The sequence below is a fragment of the Aythya fuligula genome, chromosome 4 (assembly GCF_009819795.1).
Source record: "Aythya fuligula isolate bAytFul2 chromosome 4, bAytFul2.pri, whole genome shotgun sequence".
In the NCBI taxonomy this organism is placed as follows: domain Eukaryota; kingdom Metazoa; phylum Chordata; class Aves; order Anseriformes; family Anatidae; genus Aythya; species Aythya fuligula.
The window spans coordinates 5,644,648-5,670,625 of NC_045562.1; the positions used below are offsets into that span (position 1 = coordinate 5,644,648).

The 25,978-nt window shown below is 35.3% G+C and overlaps 1 protein-coding gene across 4 annotated transcripts in view; it reads left to right on the top strand.

Annotated features, from left to right (window-relative positions):
- The window catches only part of TBCK (TBC1 domain containing kinase), a 103,705-nt gene that overhangs the window by 29,338 nt on the left and 48,389 nt on the right, over window positions 1–25,978 (top strand). For 3 of the 4 annotated variants that reach the window (XM_032186573.1, XM_032186572.1, XM_032186574.1), the window contains exons 7-22: window positions 20–161; window positions 1,367–1,427; window positions 2,714–2,775; window positions 3,642–3,703; window positions 4,405–4,553; window positions 5,585–5,726; window positions 7,145–7,244; window positions 9,039–9,088; window positions 9,467–9,596; window positions 10,495–10,593; window positions 11,865–11,927; window positions 12,852–12,978; window positions 13,522–13,572; window positions 14,753–14,836; window positions 17,863–17,948; window positions 24,872–24,908. In XM_032186573.1, coding sequence (XP_032042464.1) covers window positions 20–161; window positions 1,367–1,427; window positions 2,714–2,775; window positions 3,642–3,703; window positions 4,405–4,553; window positions 5,585–5,726; window positions 7,145–7,244; window positions 9,039–9,088; window positions 9,467–9,596; window positions 10,495–10,593; window positions 11,865–11,927; window positions 12,852–12,978; window positions 13,522–13,572; window positions 14,753–14,836; window positions 17,863–17,948; window positions 24,872–24,908 — 1,445 coding nt within the window. The remainder of the gene's footprint in view (window positions 1–19; window positions 162–1,366; window positions 1,428–2,713; window positions 2,776–3,641; window positions 3,704–4,404; window positions 4,554–5,584; window positions 5,727–7,144; window positions 7,245–9,038; window positions 9,089–9,466; window positions 9,597–10,494; window positions 10,594–11,864; window positions 11,928–12,851; window positions 12,979–13,521; window positions 13,573–14,752; window positions 14,837–17,862; window positions 17,949–24,871; window positions 24,909–25,978) is intronic. The other variant, XM_032186575.1, reaches the window with a different exon arrangement.

Here is a 25,978-nt window from a genome sequence, read left to right on the forward strand (position 1 = left end):
TGTTGCTGCATCTTTTTAGGTACCCGTCGTATCTGGCACCTGAAGTAATTGCACAGGGAATAGTCAAACCAAGCGACCATACGCAGTGTGAGAAGCCTCTGCCTTCTGGCCCTAAATCAGATCTGTGGTCTCTTGGCATAATACTATTTGAGCTTTGCATGGTATGTAAGAGGGTTTGACTGTGACTTTTGGGGAATAGTTACATCAGGTTGATTGCTCTTGCTAATGGGGTTAATGACACTTGTCCAGCACTTGACTCCAAATATCAGACTACATTTTGCATTCCCACCTGACCAGTACTGGTGGTGGTGTTCAAGTTTCTGGATACATGTTGGCTTGGGCTGAGTGAAACCATGAAGGGCAGCTGCCTTGAATAAGCCACAATGATGCAATTGCGTGATCTAATTCTTAGTAATAGCTTCTAAACCAAGTCTCTCTAGGTAACTTTTTGTTTTAATTATGCTTATAAGCATATTTATGACAGCATATTGCTGTCATGCCCTCGTTCTCTTCAAAAAGGATGAGAAACTAATAAAGTTTCTTTACTATGAAAGCACTACATCTGCCTTATTGCCAGAGTTTAAAGAGTGTCTATAGGGAATTAAAGGTTTATTTGAAAAATACTTATTTGGCTTTAGATGTTAGAATAAATTAAGACAACATAATCTTTACCACTTGTACATGTTAAACTTGACTTTCAATCAAAGACAGCAACATTCACTATAGAAACACGATCTGGCAAATATACCAATGCTAACAGTTAGTTTCATTATACAATTAAATGGTCTGACAGTTACATGGTCAAGAGCATGTACTAGTTAGTGAATACATCAGGGCACTGGAAATTCTTTTATGTATTCTGTGACTTCTCATAGTGTTCATAGATCACTATTCCTCTTTTGAATAAGTATCTTTTCATAAAAATATTGTTGAAACATTTTAGAACTGATATTTGGATGACTTTTCAAAAATAGTGTGCCATACAAGCTATGGCTGTCACTGGGTCAGGACCACGAACATCACCTTTTTTCACGCTTACATTGGAAAAAATACAGGTTTTTGAAAGCTTGTTACTAAACAAATAATAAACCTGCAGCTTTGCTGAAGCAACCTGAGGATTTGTTTTGCATGTTTTTTGTTTTTGTTTGTTCCAGTTAAGAGACATTATAAATGATACATTTTTTTCTTTATGATGTTATGAAACTGCTTCTGGTATATCTGGGGGTAAATCGTGTTTCTAAATGTTTCTAAAATTAATCTGAAGAAGCTTATTTCACTGTTTTTGTATATAGGTGGATGTGTGTGCTATCTAAATATTTTTATGTAGTAGCATTCAAATGTTGATTTGATCTTGTTACTCATTTAGGGGAGAAAATTATTCCAAAGTTTGGAAATAGCAGAAAGATTAAAATTTATAATTATGTTGGGTAAGTAGCACAAAATCATTTTTTTTAAGTTTCCTAGTAGTGTTACCATTAGAGCTTCACAAACTAGTCAGCTTGTTATGCTCAGACGTACGGTACTTTATCTTTTGTCTGCTTTCATCTCCAGAACTTAAAATGCATTTGAAGCATGGTTACTTGCTTAGGGAAGCTACAGAGATGGCTGACAGGTAAAATAATGTTGCAGAAGAGCCATGAGTGTGTTAGAGTAAGGGAAGTTGTGGAAAAACACGTTCAGGAAAGGTGGTCTTTGTGTTGGTTATTTGTTGTTCTGTGTTCCAGGAAGTCTCTGAAATGAGATAGGAACTGTATGACACTAAAGAAAACTGTCCCTGCAGCAGCGGTGTGATACCAAGCAGGGAGAAGCAGAACTCAAATTGGAAGGCAGAAAATAGAGAGCTAAGGAGCTTATTACTAGGTCTAGGCTTTTGTTCTGACTTCATCTACAAACTGTATAAGCATTAAGCAAAAAATCAGTGTCTACAGTAATGTAAATGAGTGTGAGAGTAGGACTTTTCTGTGGCATTTAAAATTCAGTTTATTGTGGGGGTTGTGTATGAGCCATGAAGAAGGGCAGAGCATGAGCTTGCAGTTTGAAGGTTTATGAGTAAGTTATTGAATTTATCCAGAGCAAATAGTGATACCTTTAAAGATACTGTCAGTACAAACATCTTTTTATTGAGTAGTTAGTACTCTGGTGATGAAATTCTGTCTGTTTTGGCATGTGGTTTATTAGCAAAGCTTCCTGAAGGGTTTGAGTCCCTTTCAAGTTAAGTGCAAGTTATTATAAACCTTCATCCACTGAAAAATGCCCACATTCTGACTTGGGAGTTATTTTCTCAATAATGCATTGAAAACAAATTATAAAACACTTCCAGTATAATCTGCAAGTAGCAAATAAAAAGTCCTTTGAGCTTCTATATGCAGGTATTTTTTAAGTTCTTTCAATTTCCTTTTAATAAATAGAAAGGCTGTTGGAATTTATTTGGCAGAGACTGATGCTCTGGATTTACTAAGCCTGCAAAAAAGACTTTTGCTGTTAAATTAGATGCACTACTTAAATTTTCTAGGCTTTAATTTTCTGTCTGCATTGGGGATATTACTTTCATGTCTAATTTTGGGAATTCACCTTCAGTTGATGTGGCAACGTCAATAAAAAAAAAAAAAAAAAGTATTCTATGCTGTGGTGGGCTTTCATCTGATATCCTGTTTAATTACTATCACTTTTTTCATGGTCTTCAACTTTTTTACTGTTCTGTTTGCTTTTAAAGGCTGTGTAGACGATATTGTAACAGTATTAGCTGAAGAACATGGTTGCCTTGATATTATTAAGGTTTGTGGAACTAGTTTACTCTTCTATGCTATCTTATCCAAAACATTTTTTTTATTTTATTTATTTATTATTGTTTATTTGTTTATTTATTTATTTATTTATTATTTATTATTGTTGTGCTGCATAGGATTTCATATATACATATGAAATATAAGTTTGTTTTTGTTTATATACATAAAAACTCATGTATATAATATATATATATATATATAAGTAAAGTTATTTATTCACTTGAATTTATTGCACTATACTGCAAATATATGTGTAAGATTCTTTCAAGTACCCTGTGCTGGTAATGTTCATTCTTTCTTAAAATTGTTGTCAATTAATTTAATACTTGCTGGATACTTGTCAATTAATTTAATACTTGCTGGATGGTTCAGTAAGTTGTTAATTTTTTTTACAGTGTTGGAGGTTAAGGATTTTTCTTCTAGAAATATAGCCTTCTACCTAGTGTGCTTTACACATTCTGACAATGTTGTTACGCAGTTCAACTCCTCCCCGCACACAGAATGAATCAGTGAATTTTAGTGTTTATGTCTTGAAACACTGTGTGTAAAACGAATTCTGACTGTTATCAGGAGTTCCCAGGTATTGTATTGTTTCCAGCTGTGTACAGAATATCTAGACTAGAAAAAGTAAAAATAAATAACTGCATATACCGAATTTTCTAGTCTTCTTTTCCCCATAGTAAATGTGGGTTATGAAATTACTTCCATACAGCATTTTGATCTCATGCAGCTAACCTCATACGTGTGGATGTCAAATTTTATAACTTGTATATTAAAAGCTAAGTATGAGCTAAGTGGCTTGCTCAATTAGGACAGTAATGACCAGAACCCCTCCATATTTCTCTTATGTTCCAGGACCTTCCTGAAAATACCATAGATCTACTGAAAAAATGCCTTACATTCCAGCCTTCTAAGAGGCAAGTATTCACTCCAAATGCATAATAAATTCCGTTAGGATTCTGTGAAATTAGAAGTCCAGTCACTGATGGTTTTTTGGAATACTGATGGCTTGTGCTACCGACAATGACTTCTTGGTTTTATTACTTTGCAATATTAGAAAGTAGAGAGTTCGGAAAAAAATAATGAAGTGTGCAAAACCTTGAGATTGATGCAGAGTATTTTTGTGGGAAAACTGTTTGGTTATTTTCAGTTTTAATTTCACAGCTTTAGTGATTCCATAACTGGATGTCCATGGTGGTTACTGCAGTTGTGCTGTGGTCAGAATTAGTACCGCTTTCTTCAAATCTCTTCTTTCAAAAGACATTTTTGTTATGACAGTCCAACGCAACTCTCTTCTGAAAATGGAAATAGGCTTCTGTTCTTTAATCGAACTTTTGCATTTGCATTTTTTTCATGTTTGCTTAGAGGAATTAAAAGAGAGTTAAGAAAATAGTTGCTTTATATATTAAATGAAGGTGAGATCTGAACTTGGGCTATGAACAGACTGCACAGTGTTATAAATTATGAATTGAACAAAATTGACAGGTTTTTTGGTAATAAAATTTCTGAAATTTGATATCACTTGTTAATATTTATTACTGGGGACATTTCTTACTGAAATGCAGTATTTATGGAAGCACTTTACTCAGAGCATTATATTCTCTTTTCTTAACTCAAGACCAACTCCAGAAGAATTGCTGCATGACAGTTTGTTCAGTGAAGTATCTTTGGCATACCCTCCCTTTCACAAACCTGCTGGTCTGTTCTCATCTTCTCCAAGGTGTGCTAACTTAACGCTTCCTGAAGACATAAGTCAATTATGCAAAGGTAAAAGCAGATAGTGGGATGAATGTCAGTGAAAGGGGAAGGAAAATAACATGGTTTTGAGTTTTCTTTTAATGCTTTGTTAGAGAGAAACTATAAAATTGTATAAAACTACAATTTTTGTAGTAAGTTTTTTAATGGGCACAGCTGGAAGCAGACATGATTTTGAGGGATGTGTTCAAATCAAAGGATGGCATCTTTATTTTTGTGCTTTGACTTCAGGGAATAAACAGTTAACATTAATGTTAACGTAACTATTCAAGTGTACCTTGGGATATCAGTATAATTTTTGCCTTTTTAATTTGAACACTTACATGTACAAGATGGTTTTTGGTGGTGGTGGCTTTTTCCCCCCACTATGTTGTGTTGTGCATTGGTAACTGGATTCTGTTGAATCATAGCATGAGATCATTTTTGGAAATACTGAAAAACTAAATCCTTGTGAGAGAGGTCATATTGTCCAGAATAAAAGAGGGTTAGAAGTTTCTGAGTTTAAAACTACAGTATGCTGAAAGTTTCAAGTCCTCATTGACGTTTTTTGATGAACTCTGAGATTCGTACATATATAGAAAAATCTCACTATACAATTCCTGGTGACTAAGATTTTATACCTAGTTAATGTATATGATATGTGAAAGGAAGATGAGACAGTATGAGTCACTAGTTTCTTTTTTGTACTCTTAGCATTGTTGGGGACAAAATAAGGTTTTTGTTTTATTTAATTTTGGGGGAAAAAAAAAAGATGCCCAGAAAGCAAAACTCCACCCTTTGATTAATTTATCTGATTGGTTCTATTTTCTACCATCAAGGCAAACTGCAAAAACATCTTCTTTTTCTCTGATCACTGCCCATCTGCTCTTTCTGTAAATTTTCCTAAAGAGCAGTGCAAAGGGTACATCACTTTCTCTTCTAACCTCATATTATGCTCTTTTCAAGTGTAGTAACTTTTCTTCCACAGAATGTGTTTAGAGTGATAGGAAGAAATACAAGCTGCCTAAAAAGCTGTAACTCACTTTTTATGTGGTTTCTCCTAGTAGATGAAGATAGTGATTACCTAGCAGAAAGATCAATTGAAGAGGTTTATTATCTCTGGTGTTTGGCTGGAGGAGACTTGGAGAAAGAACTTGTCAACAAGGAAATCATTCGATCAAAGCCACCTGTCTGCACACTTCCCAAGTAAGGAAAGAGAAGCGCTTTAAGGGAAGGACAATGCATGGGGAAGTGATGCTGAGAGAATGTTTTGGTTTGGTTTTTAGTTTCAACACCTGTGCATATGTGAAAAACAGTGAAAATAGCATTCTTGAACAGCAGAAAATCATTTCACATCCCATCTTACCAAATTTGAGGTGTTATTTGAACAGTTGTATCTGTTATCTAGCTGCATTGCACATTGCTTTCTGAAATTTGAGAAGAAATTTAGGTGAAGTGCAACATAATGAACTGGAAGTCCCTAAATTTGGCATGAATTAAAATAGCATTAAGTTTCAATTAAAAAAAAAAAAAAGTTTCACTATGCTTGAATACCGTATTTTTAATTGGAAGTTAATTCATTCTGTAGCAAATTCTCACAATCTGAATTCTCTTTCACAGAGCAGCAGTGCTGAATGGTCAGCTCATTTCTTCAGCAGATCAGCTGATTTATTTATTTATTTTTAAATGCTTGGCTTTCACTTGTAATTCTATAACAGTGTTACTGCCTTTATCTTATTGCTGCACATGTTGCAATTTTATGTAATATATTGATGTCTTAATCCTGCAATCTGATCTTAATAAACAGAATTTTGTGTTCATATAAATCAGTTTGCTGGGTCTGTGATTTAAAAACATATGAAATCAGCATGTACAGCAAAAGTGCAGTATCTTGAAAAAAAGAAAAAATCTAGATTTTAGGTGATGGTATGATAGCAGCAGTAGTGTGACATTTTGAGGGACTGCCTATTACTGTGCCCGTAGGTGAATGTTTCTGCTTTCAAGTTATGCGGGGAAAACATTTTCAGTCGTGCTAACTATGATGAAGATGAGGTGTTCATTCAAAAATGCAATTTGACTCAATTTCCTAAGCCATATTTTAATTTCTAGTGATCAGTTTAATGCTGTCTACTTTAAAATAACACTAAACAGGCAATTCTTATACACTCTTACTTGGATGCATTTGTTAATCCCTTAGACTGCAACAGAACAGGTCTGCATCAGATTTTTGCTCTTTTTTTTTTTTTGTCATGGTTGAAAATGGCTTTCAAATGACAGTGCTGTTTTATTTTTGCTTCTCCCATTAAATAGTCTTGGTCTGTGCCAGCTCAAGGAATAAAAGGGAATATTAATCTCATATCTCATTAGTCTTCCTTTGTGCGCAAACCAAAGTCGTGGAAAGCCTGAAATGTGCCTTTTTACACAAAAAGCTGTTTGAATAATTTAAGGTGATCGTACGTTCCCTTGATAGCAGGTTTCATGCTTTGCAGAGTCAATGCAGTATACTTCTAAGACCTACTGTTTTGTTTTAAAGAAGAAACTGATTGATGTAAGATATTTTTTTTCTAAATCAAATCTTATGTTATAAAATGACCTGAATTATATATTTTCTCTCCCTTTTGAAGCTTTTTATTAGAAGATGGTGAAAGCTTTGGGCAAGGACGAGATAGAAGTTCCCTCCTAGATGACACAACTGTGACTTTGTCTCTGTGCCAGCTCCGAAATGTAAGAAAAATTCTGTGCACAGGTGCTTCTGTCTTTGCTGCAGAAACATTTGTTTAAAGGGAATATGGAACAGCAGCTCCTACTGCTGTTTCTACAAAAGGGCAGTGTTAATGATTCCAAGAGAAGACTTCTTGGTATCTAGGTTAGATTCTGATTTATGCTATTAAGTTGCTTTTTCTGTAAAAGCTTTCTAAATTTGGTTTATCTTCCCCCTCCTCTGTTCTAATTTTTTATCACCTGTGCTTTGTTCTGGTGCAGTCACAATAATTTTGTAGCACCTGATATTCTGCAGTGTTGCTAAACTAACTGGGGCAGTGAGTGTCTTTTTGCATTCTTTAATTCCTGTCTGTAGGTGGCTCACAATATTCAAAAGCAAGATCAGCTCAATTCAGTTGCAGCTCCTTCAGATATTTATCCTTTAGAGTTGGATGTCAAATTTCTGGTAGTTTAATACTAACCTTTAAAAATATATCTCTTAAACAACTACTTTGAAAGAACACTTCAAAGTATTTTGCCAAAATGCAGTAATGCAGTTTTCTCTCAGTGGAATAATGAACTCATGCTAACTTATTTTACCTGCTGTAGCAATGGGTTACAAGATTTACTGCATACATCACTGAAGTATTTTAATTGTCCACGTATCTTCATAGATGTAGAGCTTTATTGCTACAGAATTAGAAATTTACAATGCACTGTTTATAACTGGCTTTTTATAGTAGCAATTGCAATTCTGTAGCAGTCTTTATAAAAATCGTTTCCATATGACTATGGAGGTTAATAAGGAAAGTGACTCCTGAGGTCTTGATGTCTGCCACCAAAAAAAAACAAAAAAAAAACAACAACAACAAAAAACACTTACTCTGTAATTTTGATTATTAGTGCCTACTTGTATAAATGCAGCAGCATGCAGGATTCAGGCTTGTATCCTCCCCAAATAAAACTGCAGTAAACGTGTACTGCAGTTTTATCTGGGGAGGATACAAGCCTGAACCTTGCAATGTTAGTTGAAATAATTTTTTTGAACTTACACAATTCTTCAAACACTTTTCTTGGAGCAGAGCATGGTGCTTGAAATCAAAAGAGGATCAGGTCTGAATGAACTGAGAGTGAACTATTCTGTCAATCCCAGGAGGAACAGGCTGTGTGCTGTATGCCTTTAAGTTGGGGATTGAACTGCAAAACAGAGCACTGCAGGGAGGATGGTATTAAACATTAATCATGATGCACCAAAGATGTCTGAAAACTTGAAGCAAGAGTCCAGGCACACTTGTCTGTCACCTTCCCAGAGAGTGTCTGTATTTCTGTGCAGCTTTAAGATGCTGCTACTAAAAGGAACTCAAATTTACATAACTTTTGAACTGATTAAAAAAATAAAACCAAGCTCTGCAGTTGCTTTGCAGCTACTTAGATAGGAAGTCCATGTCAAAAAGCAAGGAAAAAAAAAAATAGTAAACAATATTGATCAATTAATCCATGGTCTATAGAAGCTTTTTCTGTGTGTGCATGTGTAAATACATTTATGTAGACAATAACAGTTCTTTTCAGGCAGAATGATTTCCGTTATCTCTTAAAAATAATAATAAAATAGTTTGTATTAGTAAAACTTTCTAGTGTTAAAGGCTGTATGTTTTTTTGCTGATTGAGAGCTGAGCTAATGCTTAAGACAGGTTTCAGAGCAAGCTACTAAACTTGGTAAATGAATTGTAAAGTAATAGTTTTCAGAGCCCACTAAGTATTTGTTTGTGAGTTCTGAACAGCTTTCTGATTATGAATTGTCTTTTTTCTTCATTTCAGAGACTGAAAGATGTTGGTGGGGAAGCATTTTATCCATTACTCGAAGATGAGTAAGTGTGTGTGTGTAAATCCATATACATGTATATGTAAGGGACTGAATTTTGAGTTACTACTTTTGAGTAGCACATCGTGCAGCTAGACAGCCATCTTCCAAGAGCAAACCTAGCATGTCTTGCTTTGGCTCTTAAAGTTGGTCAGAGCTGAAAGGCACTCAGCACCAGTGGCTTTAGAGTCCTGAAACCAAACTGAGAATTCCAACCTGCTTTCCTGTTCAGTAAATCAACTGTTTGTGCTGAATATTTAAAATTATCCATTTATACTTGGTTCTGACTCAAAAATGCATCACTGGGTATTCATTTTTTTTCACAATGAATTGTGTTTTTTTTTTTTTTTGCTCTTTACTACTACTATCCTAATTCTTTTTCCAGCCAGTCAACTTTACCTCATTCAAATAGTAGTAATGAGCTGTCTGCAGCTGCCAGTCTTCCTCTGATCATCCGGGAGAGGGACACAGAGTACCAGCTAAACAGAATTGTCCTGTTTGACAGGCTCCTAAAGGTATGGAATCTTTCTGATGCTGGATAATTGGATTCGGTCTGTTAATTAGAGGATTTTTGAAGGACTAAGTAATTGAAAAAGGAAGCAGAGATGCGAGAGACCGCAAAGGAGAGGAGTGAGAATGCCTTACAAAAATAAAACAAGATTGAAAATAAAAATATGAGAAATAGGTCTCTTTATTGTGCTGAATATAAAAGTAGACTTTAAAGTATGCACATAAAAATAGAGCTGCTGCTAATACCTGCTATTTACTGAAGAAACTAATCCTGCATCCTTGATTTCCTGATTTACTATTCCAGTTATTCCTGACTGATTCCCTGATTTATACCTTTTATAGGGTATGTATACCTAATACAGGTATAAATACACCTGTGCATATTTCTGCATTTCCAAGCAGTACTGTAGGGGAAAACAACAGCAGTCTTAACCTCTATAGCTGTGATACAAACATGGGTTTCATACTGGGGAGGGGAGGGAATACCAAACCCTACTTATATGTTTGCAGAGAGATGGATTCTTGCTTAAGAGTGAGATTGAGTTAACAGGTACAGTACTTAGGAAGGCATAAACTAGAAATGTTAAATGAAACAAAATTGGATATATGAGTATAAACATGTAATTAAGAAAAACAATAATAATTAGTATCACTAAATTTATATATCAAATATATACCAAAGCACATGAATACATTTATGAGAAAGAGCGGGTCTTTTAATATCTAACCATACTTTGCCATCCAGGGTTTCCTTTTAGGAATGAAACTTGCTTGTTGTAAAACTTGCATTCACTGTTCAGACTGACACAGTTTGTCGTTTGTAGAAAAAACTTCCCAGAATGGGGATTAGATTCATTTCAGTTATGTGTTAATGTTTTTGCTATTAATCTCTTCTCGTTGAAGGCCTACCCATATAAGAAAAACCAAATTTGGAAAGAAGCCAGGGTTGACATCCCTCCTCTTCTGAGAGGCATAACCTGGGCTGCCCTGTTGGGTGTTGAGGTAAGAGTAATGGGAAGCCATTTGTGGAAATTCCAGTGTTGACCAGGGAAGGAATGGGATAGGAATTGGTTGGACAGGAAAGCCGGAAAGGATTTGAAGATTTGGCAAGTAAATTAGTGCAATTTTAAAGAAAATGATGCATGAAATTGTATGAACAAAGACTGTTCAAGCACGTTTCTTGCTTCTGACATTATTTGATTTCAAAGAATATTGCTTTAAAGCCTTTATATTTCATTTTGATTATAGATTGAAAAAATAGTACCCATACAATAAATCTTGTGAAATTATTTAAATACAACTGGTAGTTAACTTTTTTTTATTATTATTTTTAGTATTTTTGGCAAATGCAGTTCTTCCCCAGTCAGCAATAGGTGGGCAAATCAGGGTGAAAAATATCAAATATATCTTTTTTTCACCTACTAACCAATACACATCCTCCAAAGATTGGAGAATAAATAAATAAAGTGTCCTTTGCCCAAAGGTACATTCCAGAAATGAAGTCCCCTCAGAGAGATTGCTCAACAGCTCAGCTTTTGCATCTATTCTGTTTGCAATCTTCAGTAGGGCAGCAAAGAGATTCTTACAGATTACATATCTCAAGGTACTTTTTTTAGGAAATCCAGCTTAGGGTGTGATCAGCTGAGTGCCGTATAATATGATGAAAAAAAAAGTTGTAAAGGAAACAAATAACTGCTGGTCAAGGGTCTGGCCTGGCCCCTGCTTGGTGAGTTCATATGCTTCATCAGCTTAGCATGTGTACAATGAAGGTAGTATTTCCCTGTCCCATAACATTAAAATGCACTTGTGAGCATACCTGTTCCGGGATTTAGGCATGTACTGGCTACTTAAAAGTTGTATATATTGGTAATATCAGTAGTAATTAATAGGCAGCCTTTATGCAGTTGATGCTGAAAGCCACTTGGCAGTGTTGAAGGTAAATTACTTAATTTAAATTGAAAGCTTCAGTGAACTTGAGAATGGAAAATGGATCAAGTATATTGCTTCCTGTGTAAACAACAGAAAATCACTAAGGGTATTTGGAACATCACAGAAAGGTCTATATATCCTGAAATATAGCAGGATAAAGATGCTTTTGTTAAAATTGAGCAGTGAGAATTTTCTGTACTTTGGGAAAGTATATATTTTCAGAAAAAAATTGCCTACTAAAGTATTTGACAAAAACAGTCAGTTTTTGTATACCTGTGTGTACGTTATAATCTGCCTTTACATCAGTAAGGGCTTTCTAACTTCATCTATTCTTCCACATTTAGGGTGCCATACAAGCAAAATATGATGCCATTGATAAAGACACACCAATTCCTACAGACAGACAGGTAAAAAGACTTCTGTTGTGATGAAACATTGTAAGTTGAAGTAATGCAAAGATCTTTTCCACCAGTGGCTGTCATTTGTTTGTGATGGCAGATGTGGTTGATCATACTACAATGTTTCCCTTGTCCTCTAACCTTATTCGTGCCATAGCAAGAATCTTGCAGAACTGATAGGAACAACTAGTTTAGCTCAATTTGAGTTATAACACCTGGTAAGGGAAATCTTCTTTTACTTCAGAACCTCTGTTTCTGTAGCAACAGTAAAGTGTAGTGAACAATTTTATTGATACGTTGTTGAAAAGTCTGTTTTTATTGAATATTCGCTGTGCCTTTTGGACCTGATGCCGGACTTCACCAAGTACCCTGAGATCCTCTGAACTAAAATGTGCTTCACAGAAATGGCTTCTTGAATGATTAAGTTTTCCAAGAATTATTACCACATGTAAATAGACACCATGAGCAACAACTATTCCATCAGCTGGCTGAATACGTAGTTTCCATCAGATTGGGTACAGCTTTCTGAGTACTCTGATTCAATTACCCTGTTGAACAAAGGTATCACCTGAAATAGGCCAAAGGTTGGGTTAAAAATAGATAGATAGATAGATAGATGTAATCTGTTGGTTTTTTGCTTTCAATTGTTAGAACCCTTCTTAAAACATGAATCTGATTTTTATTTTTATTAAAGAACAAACCAACAAACCCTCTCTGTTTTTAATCTTTTAAGTGCGGCTGTTAGTGCCCTGTCCCCTTTCAGTTACATTTCTGAGAGTGATGGGGGAAACAGACTGTGGTTTTGGTGGTGGTCTGACCTATTTTGTCTGGCTGACTTCCACCTCTAGTGCTGCATGATTGCTGTAGCGTTTCCCCACTTGTCCTGACTCCTTATATGTATTTCTTTATATTGTATGCTTGGCTGTGGTACAGATTGAAGTTGATATTCCTCGTTGCCATCAGTATGATGAACTGCTGTCATCACCAGAGGGTCATGCAAAGTTTAGGCGTGTATTGAAGGCCTGGGTTGTTTCCCATCCTGATTTGGTCTACTGGCAAGGTGAGTTTGACTAGTTAGCAAGTTCAGATAATTACCTGGAAAGCTACGGTTAACTTAAGAAAAAACAAAAAACACCTTCTTTGGATTGCTTTCCTTTTGTCTCTTTTGAAGAATGAATCTGTGGGTTATTGCAAACTTAGATCCTAATAATTTATATTTAATTTTTAATGTAAAATTGCCCGCCTTTTTCTTATGCTCTCCTTAAATTTCAATCAATTCATTTAAAAAAAAAAAAATCTCTTGCTTATTCTAGTTCAAACACTGAAGAACCTACTGGGCAAGTTCTTGGGAATGTAAATTGCATTTCTTGAAAGCCAAAGCAGAATAATCAATTCAGTGCTATAGTTTTAACAATTTTAAATCCTTTTTGTTTTTATGCACTGATTTCACGCTTGTTCTCAGCATTATGCGTGAAGCCTGATGTTGAAGGTATTATAATCACTATCAAGTATGCAAATGTTCATGGTAAGTTAATGAATTCATCTTATGCAATACAATAAATGAGATCTTCATGCTGTTTCTTTGTGGCTCTTCCCTCTTTAGGTCTTGATTCTCTTTGTGCACCATTCCTGTACTTGAATTTTAACAATGAAGGTGAGCACCTCTTCTACTGGGGATGAGGGGAAGCACAGTCTGTTATCTGTATCTAGCTGTATACAGCTGTGTGCGCACCTACTTACAGACAAGAGTTTCCTGTAACTATGAAGGAAATTTAAAGCTCTTGTTGCCATGGGTCAAAAGAAATGGTCAGTTTTTAGAAAGAGTATGTGGTGTGCTACTGCTCAAGCAAAGGGTTCAAACACTGTATTTATTAATAAACACAATAAAGAAAATGTAATAGGAAGTACAAATAACTGTAGAAAAACAAGAAATGCTTCTCTAGTACTTGTGTTTTTCAATGAACGCGTTATTTGGTAACTATTAACCTGTCAGACTAGCATCATTCAGAAAAGATGATGGTGGATTTAAATTCCTAAAATCAGCCCACCTTTAGATACCCAGCCTTTACCATCTTAGAATGTGATTTGTTCAGAACAGGGCTAGTCCAGCTTTCCATTATCTTGCACCCAGCTTTTTCATAAGATGGAGGAGAGGGGAAGTTAGTTTCTCAGGACAGTAACTCTTACTATGCCTACTGTGCACCTTTACATATTTCTGTCAACAGGTTTTTCTCGCTCTTGGACATGTTCCTATAGTTAGATTGTAGAACCTGGTTTTCTTTCCATTGCAGCAAAATATAATAGTTAAAAATGCACACTTCCATGTTCTAGTTTACTAATTAAATTGCATACATTTGGCTCAGAAACTTAAGTGGTGGTTTCCATGCCAGAAAATTCATAAACCAGAATTCATTTCTAATGTGATCCTATGTCACTTCAGTATAAACTTGATGCTTTGTTTATCATTTCCCAAACTATGTATAATTTCTTTGGATAATTTATGTCAAAACCATATTTCTAACTAAGGCTCCTTTTTAAATCTCTGATCTACCACCATTGCCAAGAATTGTATTAAAATAGGTAGACTGTCTCTCAGCCAAATTCCCAAGAATTAATCAAGGGGTAAACGTTGGGAGCTTTTAAAATTCTTAATAAGGAACGTGCCCTTTTTATGTATCTGTACAATCATTTTTGCTTATTGGTTGATTTTAAAAACTTATGCTTTTTATCTGCTTAATAGTAAGCATTTTTAGATATACATACATTTCTACCTCTGTGGTTGCATCCTTTTCATCCTTTTCTTTTTCTTTTCTTTTTTTTTTTTTTCTTTCCAGCTCTGGCATATGCCTGCATGTCTGCTTTCATACCCAAGTATTTGTATAACTTCTTTCTGAAAGATAATTCTCATGTTATTCAAGGTAAGTAAATCTCTTTAATTTTTGTATTTCTTCTAAGAGGCAGAATTAAGTCTGCATTTATACATACATTTTTTCAAGTGGTTATAAAAAGCCTTTCAAAAAGTTTATTTTAAATAAAACAAGAAAGTGTGCAAGAATAATGGGAACATGATAAAGTAGGTAAAGATTTGTGCAAGGTTTAGAAAAAAATAAAGCTATAAGCTTTACCAAAACAAGAAGTACAGCTCCGTGTTCTATCCAAGGTAAGAGTCAATTGATTATGCAAAGTTGTAAAATGAGGGAATAAGTTTTCCAGTGTTAGATGGTAGACTTATCCTTCGGGTGGTTGAAATCATGTCATTACAGAAGCTATCTTGATAACAAGGCAAGGTGAAGAGGAGGAACAGTACAACGTAGATTCTACTCAGGAAAAGGGTTTTACAGTATTCAGAGAGCTTGAGACATGAGGGGATTTTCTTACTGAACTAATAAGGTTTATCCACACAGGACATGACTTAGCCATGGGGAATATGTTCTGTAGTTCAGCGTTCAGCTACATAGGTGTCTCAAATTAAAACAACAGCTGGGGGTTAAATGTCTGTTTTACTTTAAAATTAATTGTAAATTTCAAGGAGACACAAAGAAGGAATTGTGCAGACTTAAAAAGCCACCTTGGCACTGTCTATGATGACAAAGATAATTTCTCTTGTAAACAGTTTGTGTTTGTTTTTGTGTTTGTTTTTTTTAAACAGAAGCTGTTTCAAAAGCCTTTGATAGTTTAAAAAAAAAGCGTGTGGTAATGAATATTTTTAGATGCAACTCAACTGTTCAAGTGTTTGTTGAATAGTGGGTTGCAGCATGGCTTGCAGTCCTTGTATTTCTTCATAAGAAGTTCTCTTTTCTGTATAACTTGTGAAGCTTCTCAAGGAACAATGCCCGTCATTTCTTTGTCTTCAGAAAAAGAAAGGAAATTAAGAACTGGTCAACAAAAAAAGGTTAGCCATAAAAGCAGTTAAATATTGGATAGTAGGGGGAGAGCTAACATGAGGATTGAACATGGTTAGGAGAGTCAACATATGAAGGACAGTGGATCAGAGACACTATGAACTGACTGTGCAAAATAGTGAATAGTTTGGAAAAGCAATTCAAGACAACTTTTTTGCATACTTTTTTCTATAAAGAAAGAGTGTATGCTGAAAAAAGAAGTTTGTAAAGGTCTAAAGATGAAAAGAGCATACTATATCAGTTGTTCCTGACTTTAATAGCTTGGTAAAGATTTTCTCAAGGGGGTATACTCTTACATAAAAAAAAAAATTCTCTCTCTAGAGGTTCCCTATTGTGATACCCACAGGAATCAAAATTTTACAAAAATATCAGCTGAAGTTATAAGTACGGGTCAGTAGGATTCCATAAAATAAAGAAGTACAACATTTCCAAGTTGTTTTGCAACACCTTTTGTCATCAAAGACTCAGACAGACTGGAACTCTTAGGATTTTTTCAAGTATTCTGATACAATCCTTTCCAGGGACTTAAGTCAAACACCAGAGTTTCACACAATTTCAAGGGAAAATTCTTTATAATTTTCCTGTTTTACTGGGTAGCAAGAAAGCATCAAGAAGTGTCATTTGACTGCCTACTGCAATTTTAGCTTTTAGCTGCCTTGTGTCTTCCATATAGGGGCTGAGAGAAGAAATTGTTTAAACTGCAGAGTTCAGCATTCCTCATGTCTGACCAGTTCTAAACAGTGAAGATAGATGTTTTTTCCTAAGCTTATCAGATGGATTTCCTTACATTAAATAGGAAGCAAGAGCAGTTAAAGATGTTTGGATACGGAACACTTAATTATGCAAAACAAACCAAAAAATTGTTTAATGAAATTCCAGCCAGCAGCAGTTGGCTGGACCCAATTGGTGAGTTTTTTGTGAAGGCTCATGTGTCTTTACTAGACCCTTAATTAACCATGTAATCCCATGCAGTAATTATATTTTGTGAGAGAAGCTAGTCAAATAAAGATGGTATTTATCAACTTGTAGTATATCTGCAGAGAATAATCATGGGTATGAATTTTCATTTTAAAATAAATGTTCTTCAGGGAAACTAATTGTGAAGTTGTTTTCGTCAGCACACAACTGAATGTGTAGGATTGTGTTGAATTACTGGTTTGCTATTACCTGTCTGGTGACTGGTTGTTTAATGGTGCAAAACTGATAAAGGATGAACCTTACAGATGAAATTTTTAATTATTTTCATTTAAGGTCAGCACATACAATGGTATGAACTTCGGGCATAGATTCTGTTATCTCCCCAATTTGTGTGGATGTGAATAAGAATTTCTTTGTCTTGAGACTGAGATAACATGCTGGAGAAGACGTAAAAACCTCTGAAGCAGCATGGCCTTGGTGGCACAAAACTCAACATGGGTCTGTTTACCCACTTAACTCACCAGTGGTTATGCTGACAGGTCATCTGCACCCTAACAGATGCAGCATCAGGTGGGAGAGGCTGGCACTCCTGAGATGCCTGATTCTTGAGGCAGTAATACTACAGTGGTTTAGTGTACAGCGGTTTCTGTACACTAATCACTACCTTTTCTGGATTATAAAATCTAGCTTTGTTGAAAATAAACTACATAGAACACAATTAAAGGAGTATAAACTTTGTATTTCACTCGGATTGGGTCTTAAAAATTCTAGAAACAGTGTTATTCTACTGTGTTTCCAGCAATATCCTGTGGCTCATATCCATACTGAAAAGTCTTTAACTATGCATTCCAAGTATACATCACAATTTGAGTATGAGTCAAGTAAAGCTTTGTTGAAAATCCAAATTGATATTAAGGAAGACAAGCGTTTCTCCATCTGTGTTGAATATAATGGTGATAAGGAAGACAGTACTGGTATTCACTTGCTGTTTTATTTTGTGTTTTTTTTTAGATTGCTTGTTTGTTTTAATAAAAAAAAAAAACTTTTTTTTTGCTCCATAATGAAATAACAAGATGTGCCGGCATGTATTTTTTTAGTGATCTTGAATTTGCTTGTCATTTCAGAATACTTGACGGTGTTTTCCCAGATGATTGCATTCCATGATCCAGAGCTGAGTAACCATCTTAATGACATTGGTTTTATTCCAGATGTAAGTGGAATATTCTTAAAAATATTGTTCAAAGGAAGTAAAAAATGGAAAATGAGGACAATTAGGCTGAGATGCCTTTCAAAATTTTTGATAGTAGTTTGTTAGGAGACGTGTATTAATGGACCTTGTTGGGTATGTGGATAAAATGGCAAAGTTTTGATTATTGTTTTATATACCTCAGTCCTTCCCCTTGTGTTGGCATGGTAAATACAATGAAATTACTACTAATCACTTGTTTTAATTTACTGATTAATCTTAAAACGAATATGTAATTTTATCTTTAAAATGTGGTTTAGCATGCAAAACAAACGTGGCCATAAATGACTAATAGAAAACTTTCTACAAACTAATTAAATGCTTTTGGTTAACACAGAAGACAAATCAGTGTGCAAGCAATAAAGAATATATATATACAAGTGATGGTTAATCTGTAGATATGTCAGATCTTGGAAAAATGCTTAGCAATCAAGAGCATAACATGTATGTAAGGTGGGTCCTTTCACTGGACAAAGCCTTTAAGATAGAGAGAAATGAAAAACAATTCTGTATTATGGGCAATATAACAGAAATTTTGTTAATTATAAATTAATCCTAAGACTAGATAATGGAAACAATTTTTGTTGTCAATATGAAGAGTAGAGAAGTGAAAATCGAAGAAGGAAACTGAAGTCAGAGCTTGACATAGAAATTATTTCATAAAAAGAAATATATATGTGTTTTGTTTGTTTGTTTTCATGTCAATCGTTCTTTTATCAGTAAAGCATTATGCTTAAGAAATGCTTTAACTTAAGGCAGCAAGGCCAAGGCTATCAAAATCATGTTATACACAATTCCTGGGTGAATTTGCTTGTCTTTGGGACTGGCGGATACTCATTAGCACTGTTTACAAAAATTGTAGTGAGGAAAAAAATGCTTTCACATATAAAGGTATTATTAACCTGATAATGTTATTTATGATGCAAATTTAAAAGATAATGTAGCATTCAAATAAGCAAAAGATAAAGCTAGGCTACTGCACTATAAACAGATGCTCTATAAGGCCACATGTACTGCTAATAAGCCACATCTGAAGAAGGAAGGGATGAAGGTGAGGGAAAGTGGGAAGAAGGGAGGATATTCACCCGTAGAAAGGCTGCGTGCTTGGTGGGGGATAAAGGACATGGGTAACATCCACATTTAATTTCCTGTGGGATAATCAAGTTAGCGGCATCACTGTGTAAATGCACCCAATATTTATTTGCTGTAGCCTGTGGGGACCAGAGCAATTTCTCTGTATTTCTTGTTGTCCAGGGCACTCATTTCCATTGAGGATGTGTAGTTGTAAATTCCCTGACCATCCTACAGGTCTCTGTTTCTGCTATTAACCAACCTGTTGTGGTTGTTTGCTGCTCTTTCAGCAGCTCCTGCTTTATGCAGTTACAGTTCTCCACATCAAAACCTTCCAAAAATGCAAGTCAAATGGAAGAGTTAAAAATCACCTATTTTTATATATTTTAGATTTTGTGTTGTGCCAGTCATCAGACAGCACATAGTCACATGTGAGCCTTGTCTCCAAACGTTACGGTCTAGAACAGGAGATGAGTAGGTAGTGCAGCAAATAATTACAAAATTGGGGTATAATTAAAAAAAATCCAATTCTAAAATTAACAGCGACCTCTGAAGAGAGGTTGTCTTTTCTAAATCATGTCATTTGGAAAAAAAAAAAAAGTTCTGCCTTCCAGATCAGTGAGAGAGGTGTTTTTTGTTTTTTGTTTTTTTTTTTACCTGTAACAAGACAGCCCAAGATCCATCAAGGTGAAGAATATGCACTTTAGTAATGAGATCTGAACCAGAGTTTCGTGCTTGAGTACTAATCCTATCAAAGTAAACCCTGATTAATCTTTCATCATTGAAACGCAGGCTCCCGCTGCAGGAAAGATTGCGTTTCCTGGCACCTTTCCCATTTGCTTCAGGTTATGTAGCTCTCCGAATATTGAACACTGCTGAAGGTTCAATAGTTGTGAATATAGTTACCTGATGTGGTGCCTGGATTAAGTACATTGCTGTGGCTATGTGATTTACATGTAAATAGAGAGGTATGTACGGTGAATCTTCCAGTTCTTCTTCGCTCGTTTTCCTGAAGTTTATAATCTCCACCACTCTCTGTAATGTTTTATAGCATCTGTTCTCTGTTTTACTGAATAATTCTGACATCAACAACAGACCATTTTGAGCTGAAGAAAAACAAGGAGGTGTGCTATGTTACTAACGGGGCATAAATTATTCTAAATAGCTTTCAGCTGCAAATTAGGGAAGCTAGATGCAGTTGTCAGCTGGCCACTAAAAGAGATGACAAAGTCTAGCTGCACTTACTTAATACCATCTTGCTGGAGCTGCTGTCACAGGTAGATAGATACCTTTGCTTGGTTTTGGTGATAATTCGGGAGGTGTTTGTAACAGGGTTTCATCTAACCAAGAATTAAAAATCCTGTGATTGAAGTACTTTATCTCCGTTTGCCTCTTCTGTTGCATGATTACCTAGTGGTGAATCTGGGGGAGAGGCTTCTTGCTGATATTTTTATCTTGTGAGGAATGTGATCGTTCTTCATGTTTTGTGTAGGTGGGTAGAATCTGAAGTTCAAAATTGGTCTCCATTTCCCTTCTTTTTGCATCCCTAGTCCTTTAACCATTTTTGCACCTTTACGTAGCAGTTACGCATGGAATTGTCTAGGCCCCTTGTAGGCCTGAGGTATGTGTGAATGCATTTTGAAGACAAAGCAGCGGTATATGAAGGTGCAAGATCAGGGGTTTATTCCTTTTAGCTGGGGATCATTGTCTTTACCACCTTTCTGTATTGCTATGTCAAATGGTCTTTTAGTTTGGGAAGCATGGGAAAAAAAATAGATTGGTTTACTTAACAGATCTTCACTATCTGGGATTGCTACTGGGCGATTCAATAAATAAATAAATAGGAAGGCATGATACATTTTGTGAGTGCTTCCTGTTGGCATTTAAGGCAGTGCCTGCATAAAATATGTAGAAAGCAGCTTAGAATGGCAGACAAACTGTTTTGTAACTGTCCCTTGCAGCATTTTTAGCATGTTCTCCTGAAGCAAACAAGCAACCAAACTGTTGGAGGTAGAGTACTTGTCCCATGTTGCCTTTAATTGTGGTAGTTCCTCTCTAAGTGATGAGCCTGGAGGAGGCAAGGTACAAACAATCAAAGTCTGAGCACTGAAAATAGCATGAAATACATACCATAAAATAGTTCTTTATCCATCTACAAATTTTTCTTATTATGTGTGGAGATATGACAGGAGATACGATCAGTTTAAAATAACATATTGTATTAAATGACAGATGGTCAGATGAGAATTCTTCTATAAAAGATTATGAGGATGATGATTATCCCTATTGTGTGTGTGTGTTATCTTTAAAATGATAGGTATTTAACCTTGATCTCAGCTCTGTAGTTCTGAGGTGCAGAGACTGAACTTTCTTGGAGGTTTACGGTAAACTTGTTTGTTATGCATATACATAACATTCAAGAACTTGTGGAGAGTGTTGGCATTTTTGATGCTTTGAAACTTCAGACCTTCAATAATAAATAATTCATTTTCATTATCTTGTAGCCAGGTGCATAGCTTCACTTGAGTTGCCTTGTGATGTTCATGAGGTGCACCTGGTTCATACCGGTCAACCACTTTATTGTTGCAGACTTTCAACAGAGCCAGATGCTTGCGTATGCTTCTTAGTGCTCTGTACCATCCCCACCAACAAAAATTAACACTCATGTTCAGCTTGCTATCCCTTCTAGAAGACATTTTGAATCAAAAGCCTCTGAACATAAGTATTTTTAAAACTGTTGTCTATAACAGAAATCTCAAACTTCCATGCAAGTCTTCTGTATTTCAATCTCAGCTTCTAGAGAAGCCGAATAACAAAATAATGCAGGCAGTAATAACAGGCAACAATAAATTTCTCATGGAAGAGGTTCTCATCAAGATTTCAGTCAGTGTCTCTGAGCAGGTTGAATTTCTAGTGGGAAAAAGACTGTTCTCAAATACTTGTTACCTAATTAGGGGCAAATGAAGGCCTTCACCCTGTTAAAAACACTGAACTGGGTCTTTAGTCTCAGGTCTTGAGCAGAATTTGTCGTATTTGAATTTGTCAGCACTGTTGGAGACTTTCAGCTAGGAAATAGAATATAGAATAGTGGAAGGACTGACAGTGAAACAAAGTGGAAGGACAGGAGATTTCGATTTTAACTAAAAAAAAATACGGTGTTTTTTTTCAGCTTGTTGTTAGTGATGTTAGGGCACTGCTGTGTTCTTTATAGCTAAGAGATGTCCAACTGCTTACTTAAAAGCACAGAATTGCTCCTACATTACTGGCAAAGCAAAACGATAATTCTGGCATTGCTTGATCTCAAGCTCAGTCAAAAATTGAAGTATTGGTTTTAAAGGCTTTTATTTTAATGTGACTTATCCCCAAGCTCTTCCAGCAGTTCAAACGCTACTTTGGATAAAATCAACATCGTTCTGAAGCATACCTAATGTTAAGTGTGAATAAAAGACATAACCCCATCATATTCCTTGGTTCAGTAGTAAAGGGTTGAAAACCTGAACAGCAAGCAAGCAGCTTGTTAGTACAGAATAGCAAAATGCTGTTCTGGCCTGTGATTGCTAGAGGGCAGTATTTACTAATAATATATTAAAAGTGAAGCCATTTAACTAAAAAGATTTGGTAGCCTGTTTATTTGAGGACTTCAGGTTTGTGCAGTTCTTTTTCTCATCTTTGTTTTTCAGTTTCACTTGTATGGTAGAATAATAATACCAGCATTGTCTCTTTGCTTCCTTATAATAGTAATCATAACCACTTCAGGTTTATCTGGACCTCCTTGTCTTAGAAAGTTACATTTATGAAAATTTGAGAGCAAAATCTCTTCAATAAAAATTTGACTGATACTGTCTACTTAAATAGTTTGACTTACATTTCATGTTGCTATTGATAGGCTTAATGAGGATCTGTTTAATATTTCAAATTTTGTCCTTCTTGTATGTTTTTATGTATATGCATACAAGATAACAGGTGTCTGTGTATGAGGTTGGGAGTAAGTGGATATGTTCTGGTAAAATATTTTAATCAAATGTATGAGAAGGAGGAAGGAATTGCTTTTAAATACCGAGGAAGTAATGTAGTTCAAAAAAATGATGTCTACGTAATGTGTACCTCAAAGCAAAGAGGAGCCTCAGGCTATTAGGAATGCTTATTTTCCTGCTGCACAGAATATATCACATACAAGTTAGCAGGTAAACAGGTATTAGCTGATCACAATCACTGCAGGGGATATTTCAGGGAGCAGGGTGTTATTATTCAGTAGGGAGCCATCTACTGAAGGCACTGAAGAGAGATACTCGGGGAAACAGTATGAATGTACAATGAGGCTGAAATGGTGACAGGAGATGATTTGTTTTTGTTTTTGAACACTTAAAATCAATTGAAGGGTTAGAGGCCAAGCTTTATTTAAATTAAAAAAAAAAAAATTCAAAACACAACCGTGTAAATATTGAAAATGCTAAGCAGTCATCATCAAAACCTTTAGTTTTATAGACAGTGTACGGTTCAGATACGATTGAATACTCATATGAAGGTGTGGGAATAAAATCTAGAGAGAGCCTTGATAGACATATTTGCCTTTCAGCAAATGTGCGCATGGTTTTGTCAGTGCCATAACCCTGTTTAAGAGTTTATGGAATAAGTAGTCATTTATTAACATAATATTGATTATGCTTTCTGCTTTTCATTTGCTTACTTCCAGGGAAGGCATAATAGGAGGATTAATTTGCACTTTTTATGAGCTAAAAAGTAATATATTAAGCTTTATGTCTAACTGTAAATCTTCAGAAATGGAAAACAGAGCACATGAGCTATGCAGCTGAGTAAATGTTAACAATGGTAGTCCTGCCTTTGCATTCCTAACTTGTAGGGACCTTCTGTAGAAATTGATGTTTCATGAAAATAGATTCTGTTGCCTTCAACACACAAAGTACTTCGTTAAAGATTAGGAATCTCTCAAGGTGTCATAAATGGGTAGCTATTCTAAATACATACTGAATCTTTTATATATATCTATATCTATCTATCTATATATATAATGTCATAAGTACTCTGACCGAAAGGAGGTTTTCTGTAGCTGTTACAGTTCTTAGTCCCAGAGTAATAGAAGCACTGAAGCAGCCTCAAATTCTTGTGATGACACCTGTCTTTACAGGTCCCATTAGAACAATGTAAATGCCCAGGGTGTCAGTAACTGGCAGTATTTGCTTAAGTGACTTACAAGAGTGAAACTTCTTGCTGCCTTTCACTGAGAAGTATACGTTATAATAAATATCAACAAAGGCAAAAGATGTCGATACCATGAATCTATAAATTCTTCTGTTGAAAATTGTGATTTGCACTTTTAATTATGTATATAAAAATATTTTTTTCTATAGTCAAAAAGTTGTTTTATGCTTGCTCAAGCACCCTTAGTCATGTTTCATGTAGCAGCATATGATGTAAGGGGAGAACTGGGACAGTTTACTAGAGCAGGTTCTTGAGTGCTTTACGACTTTGGTGGTGGTTGGGTGGGTTTGCTCGTGGTGCTGGTGCTCTTTCCAAACGTAACCCTGCTGAAAGTGATGGTTATTGTTGTTTCCAGTACAACATCAGGAAATAATAATTTGGAAGAGATGAGAATGGGGGTTCTGGGCATGGGAACACCTTTTGGCAGCTGAAAGTTGTATCAGAGCAGTTTGGGCCCTGCAGTTATTTCCCATTTAAATGTGTTCCTGCCAAGCTGTGCAATTTTTAATATAGTTTAAAATTGATCTAAACAAGGACTTGAGCTTTTAATAAAACATGATTTTTGTTGTCTTTTCTCCTCCCCCCACCTTTTGCAGCTCTACGCAATTCCTTGGTTTCTTACAATGTTTACACGTGAGTATGGTTTCTTTTCTTTTCTGATTAATTGTTCTTGTATTTCTTAAGGATAACTTTTCTCACTTTTTCAGCTAGAGCTTTCCTAATTGATTGCGTGTGTATGTCATTTAGCAGGTCACTTGTAATTTGCAGGGATGTGTGTTGTGACTTGAGTCTCAACAGTGTCTGTCACATTATACTTTCTGCTCTTAGTTGACAGTAATTAGTGTTTTCTTATTTCTGAAAAAAAAAAAAAAAAAAACTGTATTAAACTTGATCTGGATTATTCTGTGCGTGTAGTACTGAAGGAATGTGAAAAGGAAGCTGTTATGCTGGAAAAAGGAATAGTAACAATAATAATAATTAAAACACCTTTTCCCCACCCAGTTAAGGTAACAAAGACTAACTTCATTTTTGAAGGCCAACAAAACAAGCTTTATCTTCTTGAACATATTATTCTGCTTTACTGCAATATTTGTGCATGTATACTTGGAACAAAAAGAGCTTTCTGATTTGGTGGGTTTTTAATGAAAGACAGGAAAGTTAGTAAAGCAAGACTAGAAAGCAATTTGTCGTTTTCTTTCCTCGAAGATCTTTGATTTTTTAATATTTTTTTTCATTTCATGTCATCATTGGCACACTTTGAATCAAAAAAAAAATGGTGAGATGAAAAGAACTGATGGATTATGTCTCTAAAATGACAGAGAATTTCACGTGAGATTCTTGATTGCAGTTCCTAAAGATCTTGATTGTAAAGCATTGGCTGTTGCAGTTGTCCAATCTTCTAAACCTTTTATGAGGATTTGGAATGTTCAACTTTGGAAAACTGAGAAAATGGTTTTCTTGGTGATGAATTGAAGTGTTAGAACTATTTAGTTGAAGTATAATGTATTTTAGGAGATCCACCTTCGGCTTTATATGCAAAATGGTGCTATTTTTAATATGTCTTTATTCCTCTCTGCCAATTTTTGCTCTATTCTGCTCATTTTCTTGTCTAGTTTAAAGTAGTTGAGCTTATTGATTCACTCATTAATGTCTTCATGCTATTGGAAATTACTGATTATGCATTTCTTCATGCTTAATTATTC